Source organism: Chiloscyllium plagiosum, chromosome 12 (genome assembly GCF_004010195.1).
Source record: "Chiloscyllium plagiosum isolate BGI_BamShark_2017 chromosome 12, ASM401019v2, whole genome shotgun sequence".
NCBI classification, from domain to species: Eukaryota; Metazoa; Chordata; class Chondrichthyes; order Orectolobiformes; family Hemiscylliidae; genus Chiloscyllium; species Chiloscyllium plagiosum.
In genome coordinates, this window is record NC_057721.1 from 42,813,306 (window position 1) to 42,840,586 (window position 27,281).

Below are 27,281 nucleotides of genomic sequence, written 5' to 3' on the forward strand. Positions count from 1 at the left end.
GATGCTGGAATCTGTCCTGAAAACAACAAATCCTGGAGATCACAGTGGGTCAGACAGCATCCATGGAGGGACACTAAGCTAACATTTTGGGTCTAGATAATGAAGTAAGTGTGGATAGGACAGAATTTATGCTATAATTTGGGGGAATGGAGGGGGGCGGTTAGTGGATTTAGGGTGCTGGTGCAAAAAAGATAGTTATAGTTCAGATAAAGTGACTAGAATGTGAGGTTGACAGAACAATGGTGTCTCTCCTACCAGACTTGAAAGGACAGACACTGGGATGGGGAAAGGGAGACAGGAGAGACGACATGATAACAAGTGAAAAAGAAAGGGAAGAAATGGTTCACAATTGGAAAGGTGTTGAACTCAATAAAGTCTGAAGGTTGTAAAGTGGCAAGTCTGAAAATGAAATGTTGTTCCTCTAGTTTGTGCTGTGATTCACTAGATCACTGCAGCATGCTGTGAACAGACATGTGGGCATGCAAGCAGGATGCATGATAAAATGACTGGCTACAGGAAGGTCAGAGTCCTGCTTGCACACAGACTGGAGGTGTTCCACAAAGCAATGACCTAGTCTGCGTTTGATTTCTCCAATGTAGCGTAGGCCACATTGGGTGCAGCAAATACAAGGTACAGGTTAAAAACTGTTTAGGCCCTTGAATGGAGAGCAGGGAGGAGGTAAAGATGCAAATTTTGCACCTTCTATGGTTACATGGCAAGGTGCCATGTGGGGTTGGGGTAGTGGGGGATTTTGGTGGTTGTGGAATGGACTAGGATGCTTGGAGGGAATAATCCTGATGAAATGCAGAAAGGAAGAGTGAAGGCAAAATGTGTTTGGTGGTGGCAGCATTCTCCTGGAGTTGTGTGAAATGGCGGAGAACGATCATTTGATTGCAGAAGCTGGTGGGATGAAAAGTGAGGACAGCGGAAACCCAATCACACCGGTGTGAGTGATGAGAAGGGGCAAGGGCAAAAGCACGGGTGGTAGGGCCCTCAACCACATCTGACTTGTCAACCACGGTGGGTGGCAAACCACGGTCACTGAAGAAGCAAGCCATGTAAACAGTGCTGTTTTGAAAGGTGCCATCATTTGAACAGATGCAAAGTAAGCGAAGGAACTGAGATGGAGTCCTTACAGGACGTGGAGTGTGACAAGCTGTACTGAAGGTATCTATGGGAGTCAGTGGCTTTGTAGTTAATGGCAGTGGACACTTCATTCCCCGAAAAAAAAAAGAGGTCAAGGAAAGGAAGGGAAGTGTCGGAAATGGAGGATGTGAAGTTTATAGAGGGGTAGAAATTGAATGAAGTTTTCAAGGTCCTGGTGGGAGCATGAAGCAGCACCAAAGCAGTTCTCGATGTATCAAGAAAAGAGTAGTGCGAGGGGAGCAGTGTAAGACTGGAACAAGGATCATTCCACATACCCCATAAAGCGGGTGCCCATTTTGACTTGGTAGGTGTGAGTTAATTAGAAGGAGAAATTGTTCAGTGGTGGAACAACACAGCAGCTCAGTGGTTAGCACTGTTGCCTCACAGCACTAGGGACGTGGGTTCGATACCTGCCTCGGGCAACTGTCTGTGTGGAGTGCACATACCTCCTGGCGCTCCGACTTCCTCCCACAATCCAAAGATGTGCAGGTCAAGTGAATTGGCCATGCCAAATTGCCCATAGTCTTCATTAGTCAGAGGAAAATGGGTCTGGATGGGTTACTCTTTGGAGGGTTGGTGTGAACTTGTTGGGCCGAAGGGCCTGTTTCCACACTGTAAGGAATCTAATCTAATCTAATCAAGAGTGAACAAGTTCAGCCAGGCAGAGGAGAGCAGTGGTGGATGGGGATTGTTTAGGCCCCTGGTCAAGGAAGAAGCCGAGAGCTCTCAGGCCATCCTGGTGGGAAATGGAGATATAAAGGAATTGGACATCCATGGTGAACAGGAGGCAGTTAGGGTCAAGGAACTGGAAATTGTCAATATGGTGGAGGGCATCAGAGGAATCGTGTCAATATGGTGGAGGGCAGATAGATTGCTAACTTGACCAAATCCAAGGGATGCTAGGTACATTGGCCAAGTAAAACTCTGAAATCACAAAATCCCCTCCCCCACCACCCCATCCCAGATTCAACCCTTGTTGGGGAGATTTCACTGGGGTGTTTAATGTAGGGCTAGGGAGGGTGACACTTCCAGCCCTGAAATGGTTAACAACAGCCAAGCGAGCTGCTGCAGGCGACTGCATGACTGCTGGAGCTTGTAAGGGATATGCATAATGTTAATTAAATCTTGGAGCCTGTAAATACCAGCCAGTATCAATTGCCCCATCGAAACTCGGGATTAATAAAGAAACCGGTCGGAATCTGTAACTGTTAGACAAGTGTGAATTGCTCTATTGGAACCTGTAACTATTGAGTGTGAATGGCTCTATTTAAGTCTAAAGTTGATAAGTGTAATTGACAATTTAGTTAAACTGAAACTATTGAAAATGGCTAGCCTGTCAGACGCATAGTAATTCCTTGAAACAATGAACTATTGAATACGGGATCGGAACCGCTCCCGGGGATGGCTGAGCCATTGTCAAGCACAGCAGGAGCTGGACAGGCACTTCGATGCGGCCAATAGGAGGACGGATCCCCAGCGCGCGCAGATGAATGGACCAATGGGGAAGGCGAACTGACCGGGGACTCCTGGCAGCGCGAAGTATAATTGTGTCAAGTTTGAACGGGAAGAGAGAACGCCTTCTCCAACGAATGCATGCTTGTAGATTCGTTGTACCAGTTAAGATTCTGTGAATAAACTGCTGTCTGCGTCTAACCATAGTTGCCAGTGTGAGTCTCTCCTTCCGAAAGAACATGCAAAGACGGGACCCCGCGGGTCCGTCTTAACACCCTCCAACTCTGATCCACCCTCTTGACCTGACTTAACTGTCCATCTTCCTTCCCATTTACCCGCTCTACACTTCCTACTAACCTATCACCATCACCTCCCACCTTTGCACACCTATCACCATGCCACCTACCTTTCCTCTAGCCTCACCCTCCTCCCCCTATTTATTTCTCAGCCCCCTTCCCAGTCCTGAAGAAGGGTTATGCATAAAACATTCACTCTCTTGCTTCTTAAATGCTGCCTGGCCTGCTGTGCTTTTTCCAGCACCACACTTTATCAACTCTGACTCTCCAGCATCTGTAGTCCTCACTTTCTCCCAGCCAGCGATGCCTACGTTCCATGATTGATGGAAAAAAAGTCAACCCTTGCAGAGGCACCCTGAGACCAAGATAATTGACCATCAACAACCATAACCATCTTCCTTTTTGTGCCAGGTATGACTCCAACCATTGAAACAATTTCCCCAATTTACAAATAACTCCAGTTTAACTAAGATTCCGTGCTGAGTCAAATGCGGCCTTGACATCAAGGGCAGTCACTCCTATCTCACATCTGGAGTTCAGTTCTTTTGTCCATTCTTAGACAAAGACATAAAAAGGTTTCGAGCTGTGTTGCCATGCCAGAACCCAACTCACAGTCAGTGAGCAGGTTAACATTGAGCAAGCGGTGCTTGATAGTACTGAGAATGGCCCTACAATTACTTTGCACATCATTGAAAGTAAACTGATAAGTGCAGTAATTGACTAGGTTGGATCTTTTTCCCTCACCCACATTGTCAGTTACATGACAATGTTGGGGAATGGACAAATCAGAGCTGTATCTTTGCTGAAATCTTCTTTGGTACTCTGAAGTTGAAATGACTGTTGCTCCTGACTGGTAAAATTAAACTATTTGTATGTTAACTAGCAGGTCCGTTAATTCTTTGGTGTTGTAAATGTAATAAACATTCTTTAATTCAGAATGGAAGGACCAAGGTCAGAGACAAAAAATAGGTAACTTTCCTGCTGTGCTGAAAGATTGTATGTTTCAGGCTGAATGCAACCCTCACTAATCTGGTACTCATTTGCCATTGCAACTGCTGCTACTCCAGCACATTCTTCCATTCTCCTCCTGACACCAGGATTGGCTAGCTGATTTGAGCATATAAATGTCAAGATCATGGCCAGAATTCCCTGCTTCTGTGTTTCCTAACACGTACCTCAGCAGTTGTTTCTATTTTCTCTCTCTCATAATAAGTGAAACTAACATGGTCATTCTAACAGATGAGAGACTTAACAAACAATCAAGGTATTTTTCAAAGTATAATGTCAGTTACATCTCACTGTAAACTTTTGCTATAAATTCTGTGTCTTACAACTGTATATTCCACAACCACCTGATGAAGGAGCAGCGCTCTGAAAGCTAGTGCTTCCAATTAACCCTGTTGGACTATAACCTGGTGTTGTCTGATTTTTAACTTTGATTCATTAATGATCTCAAAATCAAAAATATTCTAGACACAGCAAACACAATGAGTGATTTTTACATCCAGTTTGAAATGGGAGAAGAATGAGTCTAAGACTAGTATTTTAAACTTAAGTAAGGTCAGCAGGGATAAGTGGCAGGTTTGTTATTAGACAGAATATAAGCGTTAATAGAAGATACATCATAATACATAATAAGGAAATGCCCGACTGGAAGAATAAATATTTTGTGCGTGCGTGCGCGTGTACATGTGTGGGGGTTAGTAAAACAAAACACAGGAAACTACATGCTAGTTAGCTTGATGTGTGTCACGGGGAAAGTACTAGAATTAAATCATTAAGGACATTATGCATATTTCCAAGTGACCAGTCTATAATTAGGAATAGACAGTATAGATTTATGGTAAAAACAAGGACTGCAGATGCTGGAAACTAGAGTCTAGATTAGAGTGGTGCTGAAAAAGCACAGCAGGTCAGGCAGCATCCGAGTAGCAGAAAATCGACGTTTCGGGCAAAAGCCCTTCATCAGGAATAGCTTTATAGATTTATGACAGAGAAATAAAAGAACCATTGAAAACTCATAGCACAGAAAGAGGTCAAAGTTGCCCAATCTAATCCAAGTTACCAGCATCTCATCCATAGCTTCATAAGTTAAGTGCAACAGCTGTAGATCTATGTTCCTTTTAAATGAACTGAGAGTTTCTGACTCAACAACTAAACTGGGCATTGAAATGCAGATACCTAACAACCTCTGGGTGAAAAGGCTTTTTCTTATATCCCCGCAATTAATAAGGGGCTTTGATAAGTGGAAAGGAAAGACCTGTTTCTACTTGTGGAGAGGTAAATTACCTGGGGCCACAGACTTAAGGCGGTTATTATTAGACAGGACATGAGAAGAACTGATTTTCACCCAGAAAGTAATGGGTGCCTTGTATGATTTTAAAGAAAAAACAAATATTTTCTGGAGCAAAGATGTACTGCACATGCATCATATACTGTACATCACAAGCATTGCAAACTTTGCATGTGCAGTCTGCTACATTCACTGGTTGCAAAAATCACTGTAATGTTCTCCAGGAATGCATCCTTGTGACTAGCAGGACATGCTATGTCATACGCACAAGTCCATAGATGTGAGGAAGCACAGCCTATTCTTGACTGCTAAACAGTGGCACTTAAACTGTTGATGTTTTTTCCCATCCCAGATAAGGTTGCAGTTCTCAATGTAGAGACATTGCTTCACAAAGGAGGTTTTGAAATTCAACAGATCAAGAAAGCTTAACAGCATGAATTTTAAAAACTAGTGAATTATTTACCTTGTCAGGTCTATCATTTTTGCCTTGGATATTATAAGTCCTGAGCTGTACAGCCGGTCAACCAATTTTCCGAATTTAAGATCTGAACCTGGCTTTATTATACCTAGTGTCCTGGAAGAGAAATAAAGAGCAAAAAGGTTGTTCAATATCTAGGCCATAACATTGTGAATTTTAATCAAAGTGAGTAACATAGAAGAAATCCAAATTCTAGATTATTGGGGAAAAATGTAATTTGCCATTTTGCTAGTGCCAGTAACAACAAAATGTTTTCCACAAATTTAGGTTTTATGTTTCAATTCTGACAGGCGCAAGGGAATGAATCAAATAAAAATGGATCAATGTGCAGAAGGTAGATGATATCTGGTTTAGAAAAATAAATGCTGAAAGTAATCCATCTTTTCTTTCTTCAAAGCCTACAGACCCAAAATGTATTATAATCTATTTGTATTGCTAGAAATATAAAAATATAATGACCCTTTGTTTTGTAATATAAACTGAGAGAAATGGAAGCTTGGCCACATGTTGCAGAGAATATACCTTTATTTGCATTTGATGTTTGTGTGTGGTGTATTATAGTCCCCCTCCAACACCATTTCAATTTTATTCCGTTCTTATTTTTTTAAACTGTTGAGTAGTGCTTGTAAATTTAGTTAGTGACAAGGATGATGCTTTACTTCTCAAAAGGGTCTTGCAGCACAGTGGTACAGTCCCTAGCCCTGAGTCAGAAGACCCGGGTTCAATTTTTACCCCCACCGGAGGTATATCATAACTTGTCTGATTAAAAACATTAAGAGGTGAGCTCTTTGATTTGGTGATTAGAAAGCTTGGTGGGTTTTAATAGAAAGAAAGGCAAAAGAAAAGGATAGAAAAGAAAAGAAACAGGGACCAAGGGGCTTTACTATTACAATGATAGTGCTCCGACCACTGAACCAGGAGATCCAAGGTTCAAGTCACACCTGCTCCACAATGAGAAAGAACATCTCTAAACATCTGAAACAGGAACCAATTGATAATAGAAAAGAACTGAGAAGAGGAGAGCAGGAAAATGTCTGTGCTAACAAATCATGTAATTACATTCTCAGTGCTTCAAGACTCCAAAATCGATGATTTAATAAAATGATAATGTTAGCATTAATTTTCATGTTACTGATGGCACCCAACTCTACCTCATCAGCATCCCTTTCGATTCTTTCACTGTTGCTATACTATTAGGCTGCAAATTTCCTAAAATTACATCCTGCTCCCATCTGTGCATTTACAAAGGCTGTCTATCTTGATGGGTGCTGGCTATCTTAAGTGAGTGAGAGCAAGGGCAAGAGCACGAGAGGAAGAAAGAGAATGGGACGGCAGTAAGAGAAAAGGAGGGGAATAAAGGAAGAAGAGGAAGTGGGAAGAGGAAATGCTCTACTTTTGTCAGGCAGTGAACATAGCCGTTCGTTATAGATGAGAGGGGTTTTAAATACGTGTAAAAGTTTAGTTATGTTTTTCCATAGAGAATAGGGAAAAACCCATTCGGTCATATCTTCTCACCCAGGGATGGGCAGATTAGATGTCTATGCACTAAATTTCATCCTGTTCCTAAAGGTATGGGCATAAACAGACCTATAGTCAATTCCAGAGACATCTGGCAAAACTATTTCTCACTCCATAAGGTGCACGGTGGCTCAGTGGTCAGCACTGCTGCCTCAAAGCATCAGGGACTGGGGTTTGATTTCAACGTCAGGCGACCATCTTGTATGGAGTTTGCACATTCTCCCTGTGTCTGCGTGGGTTTCGTCCGGGTGCTACGGTTTCCTCCCACAGTCCAAAGATGTGCAGGTTAGGTGAACTGACCATGCTAAATTGCTCATAGTGTTCAGGGATGTGTAGGTTAGGTGCATTAGTCAGGGGTATATGTAGAGTAATTGGGTATGGGGAATTGGTCTGGGTGGGTTACTTTTCGGAGGGTCCATGTGGCCTTGTTGAGCCGAATGGCCTGTTTCCACACTGTAGGGATTCTATGATTCTACAACTTCCAAGACTATTGCATGACCATTTTTCAGCACATATCCAACCTACTGCCTCTTTGAAGGAGTGTAATAAACCAGTTCACTGTTAACTACAAAAGTAAACTTATTGACATCCACCTTCCCTCCGTGCTTCCTCACTATATAAACTTGACTGCTCATTCTAAGACAGCCCCATTACATCAAAGACAACCTTTATGCCTCAACTTTAACAAATCAGGATTAGATTTTCACCAAGTCTCTCTCTCTCGAGTACATAAACAATGCACCATTTATATTTATAACTCAAAGTTCATAACAGACAGTTAGGGAGAGCTTCTTTGAATTTACAGGAAATTACTAATACATCAATTTGACTAAAGCAATAAAAATCAGCTGAACTATATGCAAAGACTGATCCAATTCAAGCACAGGAAACAAAATAAAACAAAATGATACGTGACCATTTTATAGACGAACTGCTCCAGTCAAAATTTGATCAGCTTTACCATCATATTACTGTGGGATAAGATTCACTAATTGTGAAAATCCTATGTGTCTGAATGGCATTTTAATACTAATTTGATCCAATTACACCTTCAGTGATTAGTGTGAACTCTGAATATAACTTGAAACTAAATTCTTACTTTTGTTTCTTATTTCCCAGTTTGAGAGCTGTGTATTGGTCTCCATAGCCTACTAAATGGAGCTGACGAGCATACACAGTAATTACACTGTCAACGAACAAGTCTTCTTGCCGCAATTGTTCATACTTTGTCCGTTTCAAAAAGGTACGGCGGTTCTTTATATCATACTGTAAAATGTCAAAATTGGATATCAACATATTTATTCACAAAATAAAACAAACCCCTAAAAGAAGGTAAAAATAACATCACACACAAAATTACAAACACTTTCCACAAAAGAGCACAAAGTGTTCACATTACGAAAAAAAATTCCCACAAGCTGCCAGCCTGCCACAGGCTCCTACATCAATTCACTGGCGACAGTCATTCCCTTAAGAATATGGTTGTCTGCTTTCTTTCAATAAATTGAAGTTGACGCCTACTTGTGCAGTAGTGGGATCCGGAACGCAACAATAACACTCCCTTGTGATCTGGACTGGCTCTCTGTTACCAAAACGCATGAATTGTTTTAATATTTTGGAAAGCAGACCAGGTATTGTTTCGTTGGTTTGGAAGCAGCTTAAGTCCACAGTAGACAAAACATGCAGAATGCGGAGTATGATGAAATTAACCTTGGTATAATCAGTTGAATTTGCATTCCAATGAAAAAAAAAGATTCAGTAGCCAACTTGGACGGGCTCAACACTGAAAGACAGACTTGTTCTGCCACCTGTCATTTTTACAATACAGATGTTATTACTTCCTCACAGTCTTTCTGCTGTTTTGACTGACTTCCAATTACAAGTTTCAACACAACCAGCCCCATGGGAATGAATTGGCTTGGTGGTTAAAAGTAGCAAAATGCTTACTGCAGTATTCCAGAAATGGTCTCAACTGCCACATTATAGCCATTAAATTTTCAGAGGTAATGGCTCAGCATAGCACACAAGTCTAAGAACCCAAAGATAAAGTGAGCAATCGATTAGTGCAAGAGTAGAGGGCAATTCTGATGGATATGATTAAGCAAAACTAGTGCCTACTGTGTCCATGTGATACTGACAACATCATAAATAACAGGGTTCAGAAATAGACAAACACAGAGATGACCAAGTTGACCAACCTGAAGCAACTAATAACATCACTGTAGAGATATCTGCACCAGATGGACTTCAGTAGTTCAAGAATTATACTCCAAACCATCTCCTTAAGGAGAATGGACAACATATGCTAGCTTTATCAGCAATAAAAGATTTATTTTTAAATTAAGTTTCAGGCTCCTAATGAGTCATGTACATCAAGAGGATTGGAGGAAAGGTATATTAAATGAAGACTCAGAGACTTGTTGCCAATGGTCATGAGTTTGTGGAACACTAGCCAAGAAAGTAGTGGAGGCAGGGTAGAAGTAGATAAATTCTTGACTAACAATGGAGTGAAAGGGTATCAAGAGAAGGCAATAATGCGGAGTGGAGACCACAATCAGATCAGTGGAGCAGTTTCAAGGGCCAAATGACCTACTCCTGCTCCTAATTTGTACATTTATATGTATATGCACAACAGGATGATTTCTTAGTAAAAACGGAAAGAACTTCAGATGCTGTAAATCAGTAACAAAAACAGACGTTGCTGGAATAGCTCAGCAGGGCAGGCAGCATCTGTGAAGAGAAATCAAAATTAATGTTTCTGGTCCAGTGACCCTTCCTCAGATAAGTTCACACATGCTACCAGACCTGCTGAGCTTTTCTAGCAACGTCTGTTTTTGTTGAGGATAATTTTTATTGTGGCAATGACAGTCTACCACCACCAAATGTATAACAGTACCAAACAACATAGCAATGGTCTCAGTACTTTGGATGTGTAGTGAACATTGTTATTTGTTGCATCTGTCAACATTAGAGGAAACTAAAAGACATTCTATGCTCAAAGTTGATATTGCAACTAATGATGGTACACGAAGTAAGGGACATAAGTATAGGTTTTGGGTAAGAAAAACAAGAAAGTGGGGAGGGAAGGCTAAACATCTTGAAAATAAAAACACACACAAATAGTAATAATTTGGAACTTGTTTGCTATAAGGATGGTAGAGGGAGATAATAATTGATTTGAGATGAAAATTGAATAGGCATTGCAGGGAAATATACTTGCAGGGCTATAGAAAATCAGCAGGAAAACTGAACTTACTGAATTGATACCCAGGCAGAACTGAGGACTGCAGATGCTGAAACCAGAATTTAGATTAGAATGGTGCTGGAAAAGCACAGCAAGTCAGGCAGCATCTGATGAGCAGGAAAATCGACGTTTCGGGCAAAAGCCCTTCATCAAAGGGCTTTTGCCCGAAACGTCGATTTTCCTGCTCCTCGGTCGCTGCCTGACCTGCTGTGCTTTTCCAGCACCACTCTAATCTGAATTGATACCCAGACAACCAGCATGATTTCAACAGGAAATGGCCTTCATGTAGTAATGACTTTATAACTCTATAATGCTGATTTAGTTAACTGTATCTTTTGGTAATGACACAATGGCAATGACTTGTATTGAAAATCCAATTTCAAAGTCTATTTGCATCATCCCATTTTTAGGGATTAAAGGAGGATTATCTGATTCATCCTTTTAACAGAGTAAATTAAGCTCCTTGCACCATCTGTACATAAAGGCAACATTTCACCAAGTTGATAGAAGATCAAATTTGTAGTTATGAAGAAAATGGGTGAGTGAAAAATTCATACTTAATTGATCATATAGTCAAGCATTGCTCATGGGATAACTTTAAAGTGACATCAAACGGTAGAACTCAGTAGCCTCATCTCAGGTTTCATTTACATTTAAGGCAGCAATATTTTGGATAATTTTATCTTGCAAAATTTAACATAGCTTCAACTGATGTACTAAACTGTTCCATTCTCATCTCACTGAGTAGAAGACCATCTTTGTATAAAATTAGTAAACCCTTTAAGTAGTAAGTATTTTTTAAACGTTTTACTAAAGTAACACAAATTTTGATTAAACTATAAAATTAATCAAGGCAGAAGATTGGAAACTAGGTAATTTCAAACCTTAGGCATCCATGTACAAATAATTTATAAGATAGAAACTGATCCAAGTTCTAAAATCCTAGATAATTTAATTTTTAGTGAAGGTGGTGATTATAATCCCTAGAGTCACAGAACATCTGTTCCATCTTTAGTGTAATGAAGGTCCAAAAATTTGGTATCAATTCTAAGTGCATAGTAATCTTGTTAATTCTCAGGTCTACTAAGCTCAAAACTATTTAAAGCAAATGCTTTTCATTTTTTAAAAACAAAATCATGTATTGTTTCTCATCTTATGTTGATGAGATCCCTTGTAGCTACTTAGAGTGTAAGCTGTAATGGTTTAAGTCAATAGTGATCCTCACAGGAGAAAGTGAGGTCTGCAGATGCTGGAGATCAGAGATGGAAATGTGTTGCTGGAAAAGCGCAGCAGGTCAGGCAGCATCTAGGGAACAGGAGAATCGACGTTTCGGGCATTAGCCCTTCTTCTCCTGAAGAAGGGCTAATGCCCGAAACGTCGATTCTCCTGTTCCCTAGATGCTGCCTGACCTGCTGCGCTTTTCCAGCAACACATTTCCATCAGTGATCCTCACAGCCAGACAGAATAATGCAAAAAAAAGCATAAATTTAGATTTTCAAATCAGTTACAGGAGGCAGTCAACTGTTGATTTCGAACAAACTAACTCCTTTGGAACATTGCAATAGTTTAGTGATCAGGAAACGAGCATTTATTAAAAATTCAATTTCAGACTTCTGTTACATGTGCTAGAACCTCATTCAATCATTACATACTGAAGAACCCCAAAAGGATAATTAAATTGACAAATAATCGCAGGTTCCTAAACTTGGGAATTAATACAATGAATAAGTAAAACGCTTAAATGCAGTTATATTTGAATAAGAAATTGAGATAAAATAAAAGAAAAAAATGAAATACAGAGAATCTATAAATTAAATGATCTTTTGCATAGGATTTTGTCCAGACAATGTTCTAGTTGGCAGATAATCAGAATTATAAATAATAGGGGTACTAAAAATGAGGTTTTCACAATACATGGAATATTGAATTCTATGTCTATGTGGATATGTTGTTTCTACATTTCACTCACTTGCATATTGATACTAATTAAAGTTCTGCTATCTCCAGCTAAACCGAACAAAAGCAGAGGCTTGTTTTCAATCTAATGCAATTTAAGATTTATACAACACAAAAGCTGAAAAGCAAAACAAAACTCTTACCATTTCAATAGATCCATCTTTTGGATAAAAGAAAAACAAGTAGCGCCGAATTAGGCTAGCACTTGCATCGTACCATTCTGCTATAAAGGAAAACTGTTCTTCATGATCCTAAAAGAGAAAATGGGCAAAGGCAAGGGGCAGGAATGGTGGTAAAGAGGAAGATAAAAAAAACAGAAAATATTAACACCACAAGTGACAGCAAGAACAGAACATATAAGTGAATCAGTATACTTTTTAAGCAAACGTTTACCTCAAGAAAACTTGAATAAAAAAAGTCTCAACATCAGAAATATGATCCTGTGAGAATTACTGTGCTGGATGGAATATCATTGTCCCATTCCCTTCACCTTCCAACCCACCAGTCTCTACAATTAACATACCACTATTCTCCATTCCACAACCAAACATATCCTCCCTTCCTCTTTTGGCATTTCAAACGGACCATTCCCTTCATGACACCTGGCTCACTCTTCCTTCAATAGGACTTCTTCCTTATTAATTTTCAATCCTTCTAGTGACAGAGGTTTCTGCTCTGTCACTATGACCTTGGTAACAGCATCCTCTTTTGTAAAAACAGATGCAAAGTATTCATGTGACATCTCAGCAACGATCCCTGTCATAGCCTAGATTTTGTTTGGGTCTTGCTGTCTATGAATGTGCGCTTTTTCAGTATCAAAGAATTTGCAAATCATGCTGAATATTGTGCCACCAGTGAGAATACCTATTTCTGACCTCATAATTGAGGGAGGGTCATTGATCAAGCATAAGGGCAGCAGATACATGGGAACATCACAAACTGCAAATTCTCCTCCAAGCCACTCAGCATGCTGACTTGGAAATATATTACCATTCCTTCACTGTTGCTGAACCAAAATCCTGGAATTCCCTACTTACCAGCATCATGGGTCTACCCAAAGCACATGAACTGCAGCAGTTCAAGAAGACAGCTCACCGCCACCTTCTGAAGTGTAACTAGGGATAGGAAGTATATGCTAACTAGCTAGCAATGCTCATGAACGCAAGTGAAAGAAAAGCTGAAGATAGTTTGGGTCAGGTCACTAACTGGAGGAACTCCTGCAGTGACGTCGTAGGCTTAATGATTGACCCCCTATGATTCGAAGCACTGAAAAGTTTTCTATCTGATTCATATTGACTAATTTTGCATGGACCCCTTTATCCCACACTTGGTAAAATGCTGCCTTGATGTTAATGGCTGTCACTCTCACTTTATCTCTGTGGAGTTCAGCTTTTTTTTATGGTTTTACAACTCTGTAATGAAGTTAGGAGCAGAGTCACCCAGGTACCACACAAATTGATCATGAGGGAATAGGTTATTCCTTTGCATGTGCCACTTCTGAGAGCACTGGAATATTCAGCACTTTCATTCATTTCTTGTTACTGCTATGATCCCAGCTCAGAGTAGAACTGGACAAGTGATATTGCAATTAAACCTGGCTTATATTATCATATATTTAATTTTCAGTTGATTAATGTGTGATTAGTCATGGAAACACACAAGACTGCAGATGTTCTTTATAATAAAGGAAAGGTTACGACACAAAAGGAAACAAGTTAAATTCTATACATTACTAAAACTTGTTTCTGAACTCAAAAAAACTTAATGTATTTACATTGGTTGTCATAAAGCCAAAAGTATTTAAAAATCATTCCATTAACAAACAGTAGTCTGTAGTTACACACTTTCTGAACACCAGATCTAGGTCACTGTTCCATAAAAACATGCTGAAATATCAAACAAAATCATCACTGAACAGACACACATCAATCTCACTTTTAAAACAATCCAAGTTCTAAAAATGAGAATAGTTTTTATACACCTTTCATCATCACAGGTTGAATCAAATTGCATAAAATCAGGCTTCTGCGATGCAGGGGACCTTAAGGGAAAGTTAAAATGAATTATCTACTTAGAATCTCTGGCTGAAGCTAGAGACAAATGCTTCAGCTTTACTTTTTGAATGACGTGCTGGGTTCCCTATCATAGATAAGCCTTCCTCCCCGCTGTTAAATCGTTGTTTAATTTTCATCTCAATGTAAGACTGGATTTGGCAGGACTGCAGAGCTTAGATCTGATCCATTCATTGTCATTTCAGTTTATCCCATGTACAGCATGCTATATCCTTTGTTTAGATTAGATTAGATTACTTACAGTGTGGAAACAGGCCCTTCGGCCCAACAAGTCCACACCGACCCTCTGATGCGCAACCCACATAGACCCATTCCCCTACATTTACACCTTCACCTAATACTATGAGCAATTTAGCATGGCCAATTCACCTAACCTGCACATTTTTGGACTGTGGGAGGAAACCGACGCAGACACGGGGAGAATGTGCAAACTCCACACAGTCAGTCGCCTGAGGCGGGAATTGAACCCGGGTCTCTGATGCTGTGAGGCAGCAGTGCTAACTACTGTGCCACCGTGCCGCCCATAAAAATATCACTTATATAAATTATTTGGATGATAAAACAGAAAGCATGGTTAGTAAGTTTGCAGATGACACCAAAATTGGTGGTATAGTGGACAGTGAAGAAGATTATCTAAGATTACAAAGAGATCCTAATCAATTGGGTCAATGGGCTGAGAGATAACAGATGGAGTTTAATATGGATAAATGTGAGTTATTTCATTTTGGTAATACAAACAAGGGCAAGAGTTATACAATTAATGGTATAGCCCTGCGTAATTCTGTCGAACAGACAAACCTAGGTGTTCAGGTACATAATTCTTTGAAATTTGCGTGATAGGAGATGGGGTGGTTAAGGAGGCATTTAGCATGGTTGCCTTCATTGCTCACACCTTGGAGTTTGGAGTTCAGACATCTTCTGGAGTACTGTATGCAGTTCTGGTTACCCTGTTATAGGAAAAGATATCATTAAACTGGAGAGGATTCAGAAAAGATTTACCAGGATGGTGCCAGGAATGGAGTTATAAAAATAGGCTGGATCAGCTAGGACTTTATTGTCTAGAGCATAGGAGGCTGAGGGGTGACCTTAGAGGTTTATAAAATCATGAGGGGCTTAGACAAGGTGAACAGCGAGGGTCCTTTCCCTAGTTTGGGGGGACTTCAAGTCTAGGGGATATATTTTTTAAGGTGAGAGAAGAAAGTTTTGAAAAAGGACATGGGGGCGACTTTTCTTTATACACAGAGAGTAGTTCATATATGAAATGAACTGCCAGAGTAAATGATGAATGCAGGTACAGTTACAACATTTAAATACATTTGGATAGGTAGATGAATAGGTTTGGAGGGATGTAGGCCAAAGGCTAGCAAGTGGAACTAGTTTAGTTTGGGAAAATGGTCAGCATGGACTAGTTGGACCAAAGGATCGGTTTCCATGCTGTATGACTCTACAACTCTGTTGTTTGGCCTGCAAGTAGCCCTGTGTTGCACCTTCATCAAGTTGACACTTCATTTTCACCTATGCCTTGTGCTACATTTAGCATGCCCTTCTCTATCTTCATTTATCCAAGACCAAACATGATGGCAATAGTAGAATATGTTAGATTGTGAGATCACAGATTGAACATGAAGACAATTATTTTGCAGATAATGTCCATGTAGATGCCCAATTTTGTACTGCTAGATCTGTTCAAAATCTGACCTACATAGCAAAGTGCTAGTACCACAAAACATGATGGAGGATATCCTCATTGTGAAAACAGGACCTTTTTGTCCCCTCAACCACTGCGTGGTTGTCACTCCTACAATACTACCATGGATTGATGACACATAGATTGGACAGGATGAGATCAAGTAGGTTTTTCCATCAATGTTCTCTCACTGGTTCTGTTTGGCTCAGCCTAGCAGTTATGTCCATTAGTTAGTAGTGGTACTGCCAAGCCACTTAGTGATGGGCATTAAAGTCACCCACCTGAACTACATTCTGTGCCCTTACAACCTTCAGGGCTTTTTTCAACATTGTCCAACATACAGCAGTATTGGCGAATGGCAAAAGGACTGCTGTAGGCAACAATCATCCCACATTTGATTATTAGAGGGAGTCCAAAGTCAATGGTGTAGTATCCCACAATAACTACCTCTCAGCTTTATGCCACTTGGCCAGTCTGTCCTGACCAAGTAGGGCACTATATGCAGGGATGATGATAGCACTGTCTGGGATATCTTCAATGAGTGTGGCCACTTTTTAATGTTAGCATCAGGCATGATTGGGATTGCAAGTTTACAAATTATGTTAAGTCCATGATCAAATGTTATATTGTCAATTTATTGCTTTAATAACATCCAAGTCTTGTGAGGTTTGAGAAGATTTGTAGCTCAGGTTGAGGTTTTGGATGGAGGTTTGCTTGCTGAGCTGAAAGGTTCATTTCCAGATGTTTCATTACCCTACTAGGTAACATCTTCAGTGGACCTCATGCAAAGCAATACTGAAAATTCCTGCTTTCTATTTATATGTTTGGGTTTCTTTGGATTGGTGATGCTATTTTCTGTGGTGAAGTCACTTCCTGTTCCTTTTTTCAGGGGGTGGTAGATTGGGTCTAACTCAATATGTTTGTTGATAGAGTTCCAGTTGGAATGCCATGCTTTTAGGAATTCTCGTGCATGTCTTTGTTTGGCTTGTCCTAGGATGAATGCATTGTCCCAGTCGAAGTGGTGTCCTTCCTCATCAGTATTCAAGTTCATTAGCCTATTAGTTCAAAGACCCTATACAGACAATTTACAGTCACTTACAAAATACCGAGCAAGGACTGTAACAAACACTACATTGGACAAACAGGCAGAAAACTAGCCACCAGGATACATGAACACCAACTAGCCACAAAAAGACATGACCCTCTCACAAGAGTATCCTCACATACGGATGAGGAAGGACACCACTTCAACTGGGACAATACATTCATCCTAGGACAAGCCAAACAAAGACACGCACGAGAATTCCTAGAAGCATGGCATTCCAGCTGGAACTCTATCAATAAACACATCGAGTTAGACCCCATCTACCACCCCCTGAGAAAAGGAACAGGAAGTGACTTCACCACAGGAAATAACATCACCAACCCAAAGAAACCCAAACATATAAATAGAAAGCATTGCTTCGCATGAAGTCCACTGAAGATGTTACCTAGTAAGGTATTGAAACATCTAGAAATTAACCTTTCAGCTCAGCGGGCAAACCTCAATCCAACATCCAAGTCTGCATCAGAATCAACTAGTGATGCTGAACCTCGGAGATTATCTGTAACATTAATAGAATTTTTAACATTATGGTAATATTCTCCATTTCTTTTAAAATATGTTGTCTGAAGGGGTGGTGAAAGAGATTTCTTTGGAAACTTTTAAAAGAGGATTGGATAAATACTTGGAAAATAAATTGTAGAATATTACAAGCCTTCACATGCACAATGGGTTGGGTAGCCTCTGTGCTACATCATTCCAGAATTCTTGGCGATTGTCTTGTTTTTCCAAGTATGGCCAGGTCAAGGTAACTTCATACAATGCTTCACTAATAGTTGTGGTTCAAATGGAGCCGCAGCATTGTACAGCAGCTCAATGAAAAGAGCAGGAACTGCAAGCACGAGAGATTGAAAAGGAGAAGTGGTAGATTGTAGGAGCTCATACCAAACAAACAGCACCAAGTAATATCATAGAAAACAGAGAAATGTTGAGAGCTGAGGAATCAGAGCCAAGTGCTTAATTTATTATGTATCCTAGTATTAACAACAATGTGTCTTTTATCTAAAAATACTAATTCTGTATCAATTTAGACTGACAATATAGTTAAACTGTGATTTAAATTTTGAAAACACAATTGCCAGATTCTACACATAAACAAGTACAAAAGCGACTATCATATCGGAATTTCAAGCCTTGAATTCAAATGTTTCTCTCTTACACTATCCTTCCCCTAACACCCAATGATTTCTTCAACCATAAAGTTTGCTGAATTATTCAACTTATAAATAAATTAAAACAGAATTTCAAAATTGTTGGACATACTTGTTATGTGAACTTAAAAACATTTCAATAATTTAACAGCTACATAGCACGACAAACTACTGCACCATCAAAACCAAATCAGCTGTAAAATTTACCAATGAGATCTCATCAAGTCTCATCAAATCCCACATTCAAATATTTAATATGCTGTCCTTTCTGGTCTTCTATGAAACAACAATCAGGGACAAATATTGCAATGGTGATAATAAGTTCAAAGTTAAAAACAAATGTAGCTTTTGATAGTTGAGAAAATCAAGATAAAGGCAGAGATTGGGAAAAGTGAGAAGAACATGAATAGTTTGAGCAAGAAATCACAACAAGTAAGAACAACGAAAAGATCCATAGTAATTTATTTTTTGACAGGAGATTCCACATGATTGTGGTCACAGGAAGGACATGAAATCCCAGGGCACTGGAGAGAGTTTTATTAAATGAAAATTGCACAGAATCTACACAGTAGTTCACACATTATCAAACCACAAACAAGTTAAAGTTTTGAGCTTTGAGATATGTATAATGACAAGTTCTCCTTTGTCATAATCCTCAAAATGTTTGCAATCAGAATCTGTGTCTACATATGAACATACAAAACACCAGCAAAAGATTTTGCCCCTGGAGCCTGCTACAGCAATCAATGAATTCTGGTTGCCCTTCTACAGGAAAGATGTTGTTAAATTTGAGAGGGTGCAGAAAAGATTTACAAGGATATTGTCAGGACTGTAGAGTTTGAGTTATAGGGAGAGGCTGAATAGGCTGGGGCTTTTTTACTGGAGCGTCGGAGTCTGAGGGGTGACCTCAGAGAGGTTTATAAAACGGAGGGCATGGATAGAGTGAATAGCCAAGGTCTTTTTCCTTGGGTGGGCACAGATTTAAGATTAGAGGGGTGATTTGTAGCTTGGGTGCCGGCTGTCATAGTTGTGGGTATGGTCGCCGAGCTGGGAAGTTGATTTGCAGACATTTAAGAAAGGAAATGGGAATCCCGTGCCAACTATCTAAGCGCTACCTATGAACAACTCCGATTCCTACATGGATGTCGAATGAATCAAATACTACCACTGTGTGTGTCAGATACAGACCACCAATCAACAACCCACAAGCCAGGGAAATAGTCAGGCAAAATGGTCTCAGGATTATCCAGGTTATGATTACAGACACACACACAGCAGACTACACAGGTACAGACAAGAAATTGCGCACCAAAAATCGTTAGTTTCAAAAATAACCAATCAAACAGGCCATCACCATGGGACAGAACAAAACCACATACAAAAAGAGAACAGCCACTATAAGACAAAATGACTAAGCTAACCAACAACAGAGAAGTCAACATCACAGACACCTGGATAAAAAACAGACAGCTTTCAGACATTGAAAAAGTCGTACTAGCCAAGTGACTCAACTACAATCACAGGGACGCAAAAATAAAAGACATCCAAGCTGCACTAGAATGTATGTTCAGAACTAACAGACTAACTGAAGAGGCACAATAAGCAGTCAGACAAACCATTATACCTCTACTAATAAAGATCTGGGCAACGGGGGAAACAATACACCCAATGCCACCCTCAACCTGTTGGCCACCTTTGTGTGTGGCTGCATGAAGCTGTGTGTGGATCCCCGGTACGCAAACACCAAGTGTCACTATGTACTGAGGTTCTACCTGTCCCCAGTGTTGCGAAGGATGGGCCTGGCCTCCCTGCCGCAGAACGCTCCGAGTAGTTGTTCCGTATCATCTGTCCTTCGTGGAGATGTTTGTGTACAAAAACACCTTTGACCACAAGTCCATCACGAAGTAGTCAGCATGTAGTGTCCTTGAGACCCTTCAGGAAAAGGAGAGGGCGGATCCGATCGAGCGGTTCCCTGAGCAGACTGTCAAAGTCATTTGTGAGAATGCCTCATCACCAGAACTTTCCAACAAGCACCAAGACATGGCTTGGCTGGTGGTGAGAAGGGCTCTGCCTGTGAGATCCTTTATGCATGCTGCCCTCGAAGCGGCTGCGGGGGGATGACACTGTCACACACCTCCTTCTGGAATGTGCCTATGCAGAAGAAGTCTGGAGAGGAATGCAGTGGTGTTTGTTGAGGTTCGTCCTGAGCAGCGCTGTGACGCGGGACTCTGTGCTCTACGGTCTGTTCCCCGGGACACACACCAAGACGAACATCAACTTTGCCTGGAGGATCATCAACTCAGTGAAGGACGCTCTCTGGGTGGTCCGAAACCTGTTGATCTTCCAGCTGAAGGAGTTGACCCCAACTGAGTGTTGCAGACTGGCACATTCCAAGGTCCAGGACTACGTGTTGAGGGATGCGTTGAAGCTTGGGACAGCTGCCGCCAAGGCGTGGTGGGGAAAGACCACCGTGTAACGTCTGCCTGCCTAAGCACAGAGGTCCGACGCAGTAAGGGGGCTCCGCTGAGACCCCTGCTAAAAATGTGGATAGTAATCGTATAGACCTGTATTATGAATGATTATTCTGTCGCTGTATGCCAAGAAATGGAATGGTTACGTATGTATGGCATGACCAATTGTACAGATCATCAAAATATTTTATGAATAAAGTATATTTTTGAAATTTAAAAAAAAGTGTACGTTTACTAATAAAGAAAATACAAATGAACAACCTTAATACCAAAGGGAGAGAAGCCCTAAAACACTCAAATATGAGAAGAACATAATCATAGTACCAGGAGACAAGGGCAGAATAACTGTTATCATGAACAAGACCGAATATATTCAGAAAGCAGTGAAACTATTTGCACATATCAACATCCACCTACAGAGGGAGTGTGACCCCACATCACAGCTAACCAATATGTTAAACAATACACCACAGAACCTACAAAAAAAAGCGAACTAATAACCAGGATTGACCTACAAATGATGAAACCAGAAAGCAACACTCCTAGATTTTACAGACTACCCAAAGTACACAAACTAGACATACCACTTAGAACCAGAGTGGCACTCCCTGGAACTCCAATGCATAAACTGGCACAAGAACTTCAACAAAAACTAAAATATCTTATCAGCGGATCTAAATACTCTATATAACCATCTCAGGAATTCCTAGACAACATCAAGAACATAAACACAGTCAAGAACGAAGCAATGGTCTCATTTGATGTGACGGCACTGTTCACTTCAATTGACAAAACTCTAGCCAGAGAGACAATAGCCAACCTCCTGGGCAAGCAAAACAGACAACACAACAGGAAACCTATCAACAAGAATTGCATACTCAACCTACTAGACCTATGCTTGATGACACACTTCACATTCACAATCAAATATGTGAACAGATCAATAGAACATCTATGGGCTCACCCATCTCGGGGTTCAGAGCAGAAGGGGTGATGCAAAGACTAGAACAAACATTTCTCCCACAAATCCAATCCAAACTCTGGATCAGATATGTGGACGACACTTTTGTTATCATTAAGAGAACAAAAATCGAGAACACACACCTGACGATCAACACTATGTTCACAGGAATCAGATTTACGAGAGAGGAGGAAACCAACAATCAGCTTCCATTCCTGGATGTGATAATAGAAAGAACACAGAACGGTGAATGCACCACAAAATGTGTACAGGAAAGCCACACACATACACCAATCAGGTCCTACAGCAACCTGAACACACATGAGAAACTGCATTAGGATCCTGATCAAAAGAACTACAACACACTGCAGCACTCCTGACCTAAGGAAGGAAGAACAACACCTCTACAGAGTATTCACCAAGTTATTCCCGCAACTTCATCCATAGATGCCTAACAGACAAACAACGCAACGAGGACATGCCACGACCTAACTCACTAGCAATGCTACCTTACATTAAAAAAAGTACCTGAACTGACAGCCAGACCTCTCCGACCACTGGGATTCATGACATAATCTGACAGCCACACTCAAAGACTCACCCTGATAAAAGACCCTATATCAATCATGTACAAGACAAATGTAGTTTACAACATTCCATGCAAAGACTGCAAGAAATACAATATAGGACAAACTGGCAGACAACTAGCAATCTGCACCCACAAACACCAACTCGCCACTAAACGCCACGACCAGCTGTCTCTAGTAGCCATACACACATATGTCAAAGACCACAAATGCGACTGAGACAACATAACGATCATTGGACAAGACAAACAGAGGACAGCCAGAAAATTTCTAGAAGCATAGCACTCATCCACGGACTCCATCAACAAACATAAAGACCTAGATTCAATATATGGCCACTACAACGAATAACCAGAAGCGACAACCAGAAATAGCAGGAACAGATCCAAATAAATTTTAGAACCTGTGATATCATTCAGTCCTTGCCATAGTCGCTGGGTGTCTGTCTGGGTCTCTAGTTTGGATTGGTATTGGTCCTTGATGTCTTAATGGCTCTGCGAAGGTCATACTTGGATTCATTATACTTGAGTGGGTCTCCAGATCTGAAGGCCTCATGCGTGGTTTTTAGCAGGTTCTGTATGTCCTATTCATCCAGGGTTTCCTGTTGGGGAACACCTGGATTGACTTCCTTGGTATGCAGTCCTCCACACACACTTGCTGATCAAGTCTCTATGTGGTGGCATACTCGTCCAAAGTACCTGCGGACTGTTTGAACATGGCCCAATCAGCTGATTCCAGACAGCACCGCAGTTGATCCTCTGCATCCTCCAACCAGCACTGGACCTGTATGCAAGAGGGGGTCTCATGCTTGAATGGATGCTTGTAGATCTAGTGCCAATCAAGTGAGCTGCTTTCTCCTGGCTGGTGTCAAGCTGCTTTAGCATTGTTGGAGCAGCACTCATCCCAGCAAGTGGGAATTAGTCCATCACAGTGCTAACCCGTACCTTGTAGATGGCAGGCAGGCCTTAGGGAGTTAGGAGGTGAGTTACTCACCACATTATTCCTAACCTCTGATCTGCTCTTGTAGCCACTGCATTTATATGGTGAGTCCAGTTGAGTGTCTGGTCAATGATGTTGATAGTAGGGGATTCAATTGTCTCTTATTGTCTCTTATTGGAGGTGGTCAATGCCTGTCATGTGTGGCACAAATGTTACTTGCCACAGTCCTCTTTAAAAAATAACTACTAATCTACATGAAAAGCAGTAAAAAATATCCTTAGACTTTTCTTGACGCTAGCAACAGCCTTAATTCCTTTCCCATCATCATCTACCCTCTTAATCCAAAACTCCACTGTCATCAAAACAAAGATGAATGGCTCAGTTGCCTTTGGAACAGTTCTCCTTTCCCAATAACTATGTAAAATTGTAGCACTTTTACTACTGTATTCCAGACTTTATTCTCTCATATTTTAACTTAGTTTGTCTCCTGCCTTCAAGCTCAACTCATCTATGACCTAATGCTTGCTCGTTTTACAAAAAAAAGAGTTGATTATTCAACTCTCCCTATTATACCTTATTCTTTTTGACATTACAACTAGTTCACTCTTCTCAGGTATTGGTCCCTTCATATCATTTATCCCCTGTTTCAAAGCATCCACCCACAACTATCAGCCTTAAATCTACTCAGCCTTCTCTTTGCACGAAATGTTACTTTCTCCCAACCAAAGCCTATTCCATTTTCCAGTAACTGTCCACTAAATCCAGTCAGTACTACATCTAATTGTTTTATTTTTTCACAGAAGGGGAGTGTCACTGGCTAGGCCAGCATTTGTGGTCCATCCCGAAATGTCCGACAGAAGGTGATGATGAATCACCTTCTTAGTCCATGATGGTTAGGTACACCCACAATGCTATTAGGGAGTCCAAGATTTTTACCCAGCGTCAAAAAAAAAGGAACAGCGATATAGTTACAAAATGGTGTGTGACTTGGAAGGAAACTTGCAGGCAGTGGTGCTCTCATGCCTCTGTTGCATATATTCTTCTAGATGGTAGGGTTGTGGATTTAGAAGTCACTGGGGGGTCATGGCAAGTCCTCGAAAACATCGAGTATGACAACATCTTTCTGCCTTTTACACCTCTTCTCAACTCTTTCTGATATCTGGCAGGCTGGAATAAGATGCTGATGATGTAAACATGCACCCCTCAGTTCACCCACTTATCCACTCTTTCACAAGTACCTTCCTTTTCTGTTTTTTTTGTTTCAGGCAAACAAAGACTGGTGCCACAGCAGTTCAAAGAGTAAGCAAAAGAGCAACAGCACAAAGTGATGAAAAACCATATTGCTTCATCTGACACTCACTGAATTTACCCTAGAAGTTAATATAGAGTCAGGATTAGCACATAGTGAGTCACTGGTGTGGGCTGCAAGTCAACCAGAGATAAAGGATGGGTTCAACTCAGAGGCAAGATTGTAGAGAGTATTGCTGCATCAGAGTCAGATGAAAACTTCAAATGGGACAGCACTCAGAAGGCTGTTGAATGGGCATACACACCAAGATAGTGGCAGCATTAATTGGCATGCCAAACAGCCTTCTATCTGTGTCAAGGAGCTTGGGGGAGCCCAACTTTAAGCTGACAATGAAATCATGCAAAACATCTGCTCTACCTCCCATAACCAGGGACATTATTCTCCCACATCTGTTGCAGACTGTTGTGACAAGTAATCAACTTTTCTGTCACTCCTGTGAGGATGCAACAATATACTATGCGGCTTTATGCGTGACAAGTAGATAAATAACTTGCAAAAGGACATAAGGAGGGTACAAAAAGATAAATTAAGTGAATGGACAAAGATCTGACAAATGGAGTATAATGTAGGAAAATGTAAAATTGTCCATCTTAGCAGGAAGAACTAATAAAACCTAAAATGGTGAGAAAGTACAGAGTTCAGAGTTGCAGAAGGATGTGGATATCATGGTGCGTGAGTCACAAAATACTAATATGTTGGTACAACAAATAACTAGGCAAGCTAACAGAATGTTACAATTTACTGCAAAAGGGAATTGAATACAAAAGTAGAGAGGTTATGTTTCAATTATACAAGGAAGTGGTGAGACAAAATCTAGTGTACTATAACAAACACTGCTGGTGAACCAGCAGGTCTGGCAGTATCTATGGACAGAGAACAACAGAATTATCATTGAGTCAAATATGGCTCTTCTTCAGAATTGAGAGGGGTTAGCAAATGTCTTTTTTTAAAATACTTTTGACAGAGGCAGAGAGACAAAGAGAACAGATGGGATCGAGGCTCAGTGCAAGAGTCAAACAGTTGTTAAATGGTCGTGAAAGAGAAAAATGTATGAAAAGGAGCAAATGGGTTTTCTATTAAGAGCAAAGGCAACAAGAAAGACTGGGGGAGTGGGATAGTGGAAGAAAAAAATGGAGGACACGCTGTGGTCAGGTTCTGAAGTTCTCAAATTCAGTATTGAGACATATAGAGGCTGTAAAGTCTTGCTAAGCAAGCAAAGTGTCATATTGATAGGAAATCCAGATAAGATAATGCCAATCCCCAAATATATTTGATTTCAAAGTTAACTCTAAATAATAGCAAACATCCAAAGTAAGAGATAAACAACTGAAATCTACATGCACAGTTATATCTTAGCTAGCACAGCTCACATGGCATTTCTCACATTAACTGGGCTATTACAGAAAGGAAGATTAGCGTGGAATGGAAAGTAAGAAGATTTGAAATTTGAACAAAATTATTGGAAAAAATCTGAATTGCTGGAAAGACCTCTTCTGAATAACAGCAAACTTTGTGCAAGTCAGTTCACTGAGCTGGAAGGTTTGTTTTCAGACATTTCATCACCATGACTAGGTGACATCATTAGTGAGAGTCTCCGGTGAAGCACTGGTGTTATGTCCCGCCTCTCTATTGTCGGTCTTAGTTTCTTAAGGTGGGTGATGTCATTTCCAGTTGTTTTTTTCAAGGGAAGGTAGATGGGATCTAAGTGGATGTGTTTATTGATGGAGTTCTGGTTAGAATCAATGTCTCTAAGAATTTTCGTGTGTGTCTTTGTTTCACCTGTCCTAGGATGTGTGAGTTGTCCCAGTCAAAGTGGTGTCCTTCTTTGTCTGTATGTATGGAAACTAGTAATAGTGGGCTGGGTCTTTTGGTGGCTAGCTGGTGTTCATGTATCCTGGTGGCAGGTTTTCTGCTTGTTTGTGCTAAGTAGTGTTTTTTTTTTACAGTTCTTGCATAGTATTTTGTAAATGACATTCACTTTGCTGGTAGCACTGAATGGATCCTTTAGGTTTATTAGTCGCTGTTTAAGTGTGTTGGTAGGTTTGTGGGCTAACATGATGCCAAGGAGTCTGAGTAGTCTGGAAGTCATTTCTGATATGTCTTTGATGTAAGTAATGAGGCTGTGGGTTTTGGTTGCGTTGTGTCTACTTGTTTGGGTTTGTTTCTGCGGAATTGGCGGATTGTGCTCATTGGGTACCCTTTTTTCTTGAAAACGTTGTATAGATATTTTTCTTCTGCTGTTTGTAGTTCTTGGATGTTGCAATGTGATGTTGCTCATTGAAATAATGCCTTGATGCAGCTCTGTTTGAGAGTGTTGGGATGATTGCTTCTGAAGTTAAGTACTTGGTCTGTGTTTGTTGTTTTTCTGTAGACGCTGGTTTAAAGCTCTCTGTTAACAGTATGTTCAACTGTTACGGCTAGGAATGGAAGTCTGTTGTCATTCTCCTCCTTTTGTGAATTTTATGCCTGTCAGGATATTGTTGATTATGTTGCATGTTTCCTCCAATTTGTTCCATTTTGTAATAACAAAGGTGTCATCCAAGTAGTGGACCCAAAGTTTGGGTTGGATAGATGGGAGGGAAGCTTGTTCAAGTCTCTGCATTACTGCTTCCACTATAA

At 40.5% G+C, this 27,281-nt stretch overlaps 1 protein-coding gene across 7 annotated transcripts in view; it reads right to left on the bottom strand.

Annotated features, from left to right (window-relative positions):
* Positions 1-27,281, bottom strand: part of nme7 (NME/NM23 family member 7) — a 139,457-nt gene that overhangs the window by 109,723 nt on the left and 2,453 nt on the right. For all 7 annotated transcript variants that reach the window (XM_043700891.1, XM_043700892.1, XM_043700893.1 and 4 more), the window contains exons 2-4: positions 12,527-12,634; positions 8,283-8,449; positions 5,651-5,761 (exon numbers count right to left, since the gene is read on the bottom strand). In XM_043700891.1, coding sequence (XP_043556826.1) covers positions 5,651-5,761; positions 8,283-8,449; positions 12,527-12,634 — 386 coding nt within the window. The remainder of the gene's footprint in view (positions 1-5,650; positions 5,762-8,282; positions 8,450-12,526; positions 12,635-27,281) is intronic.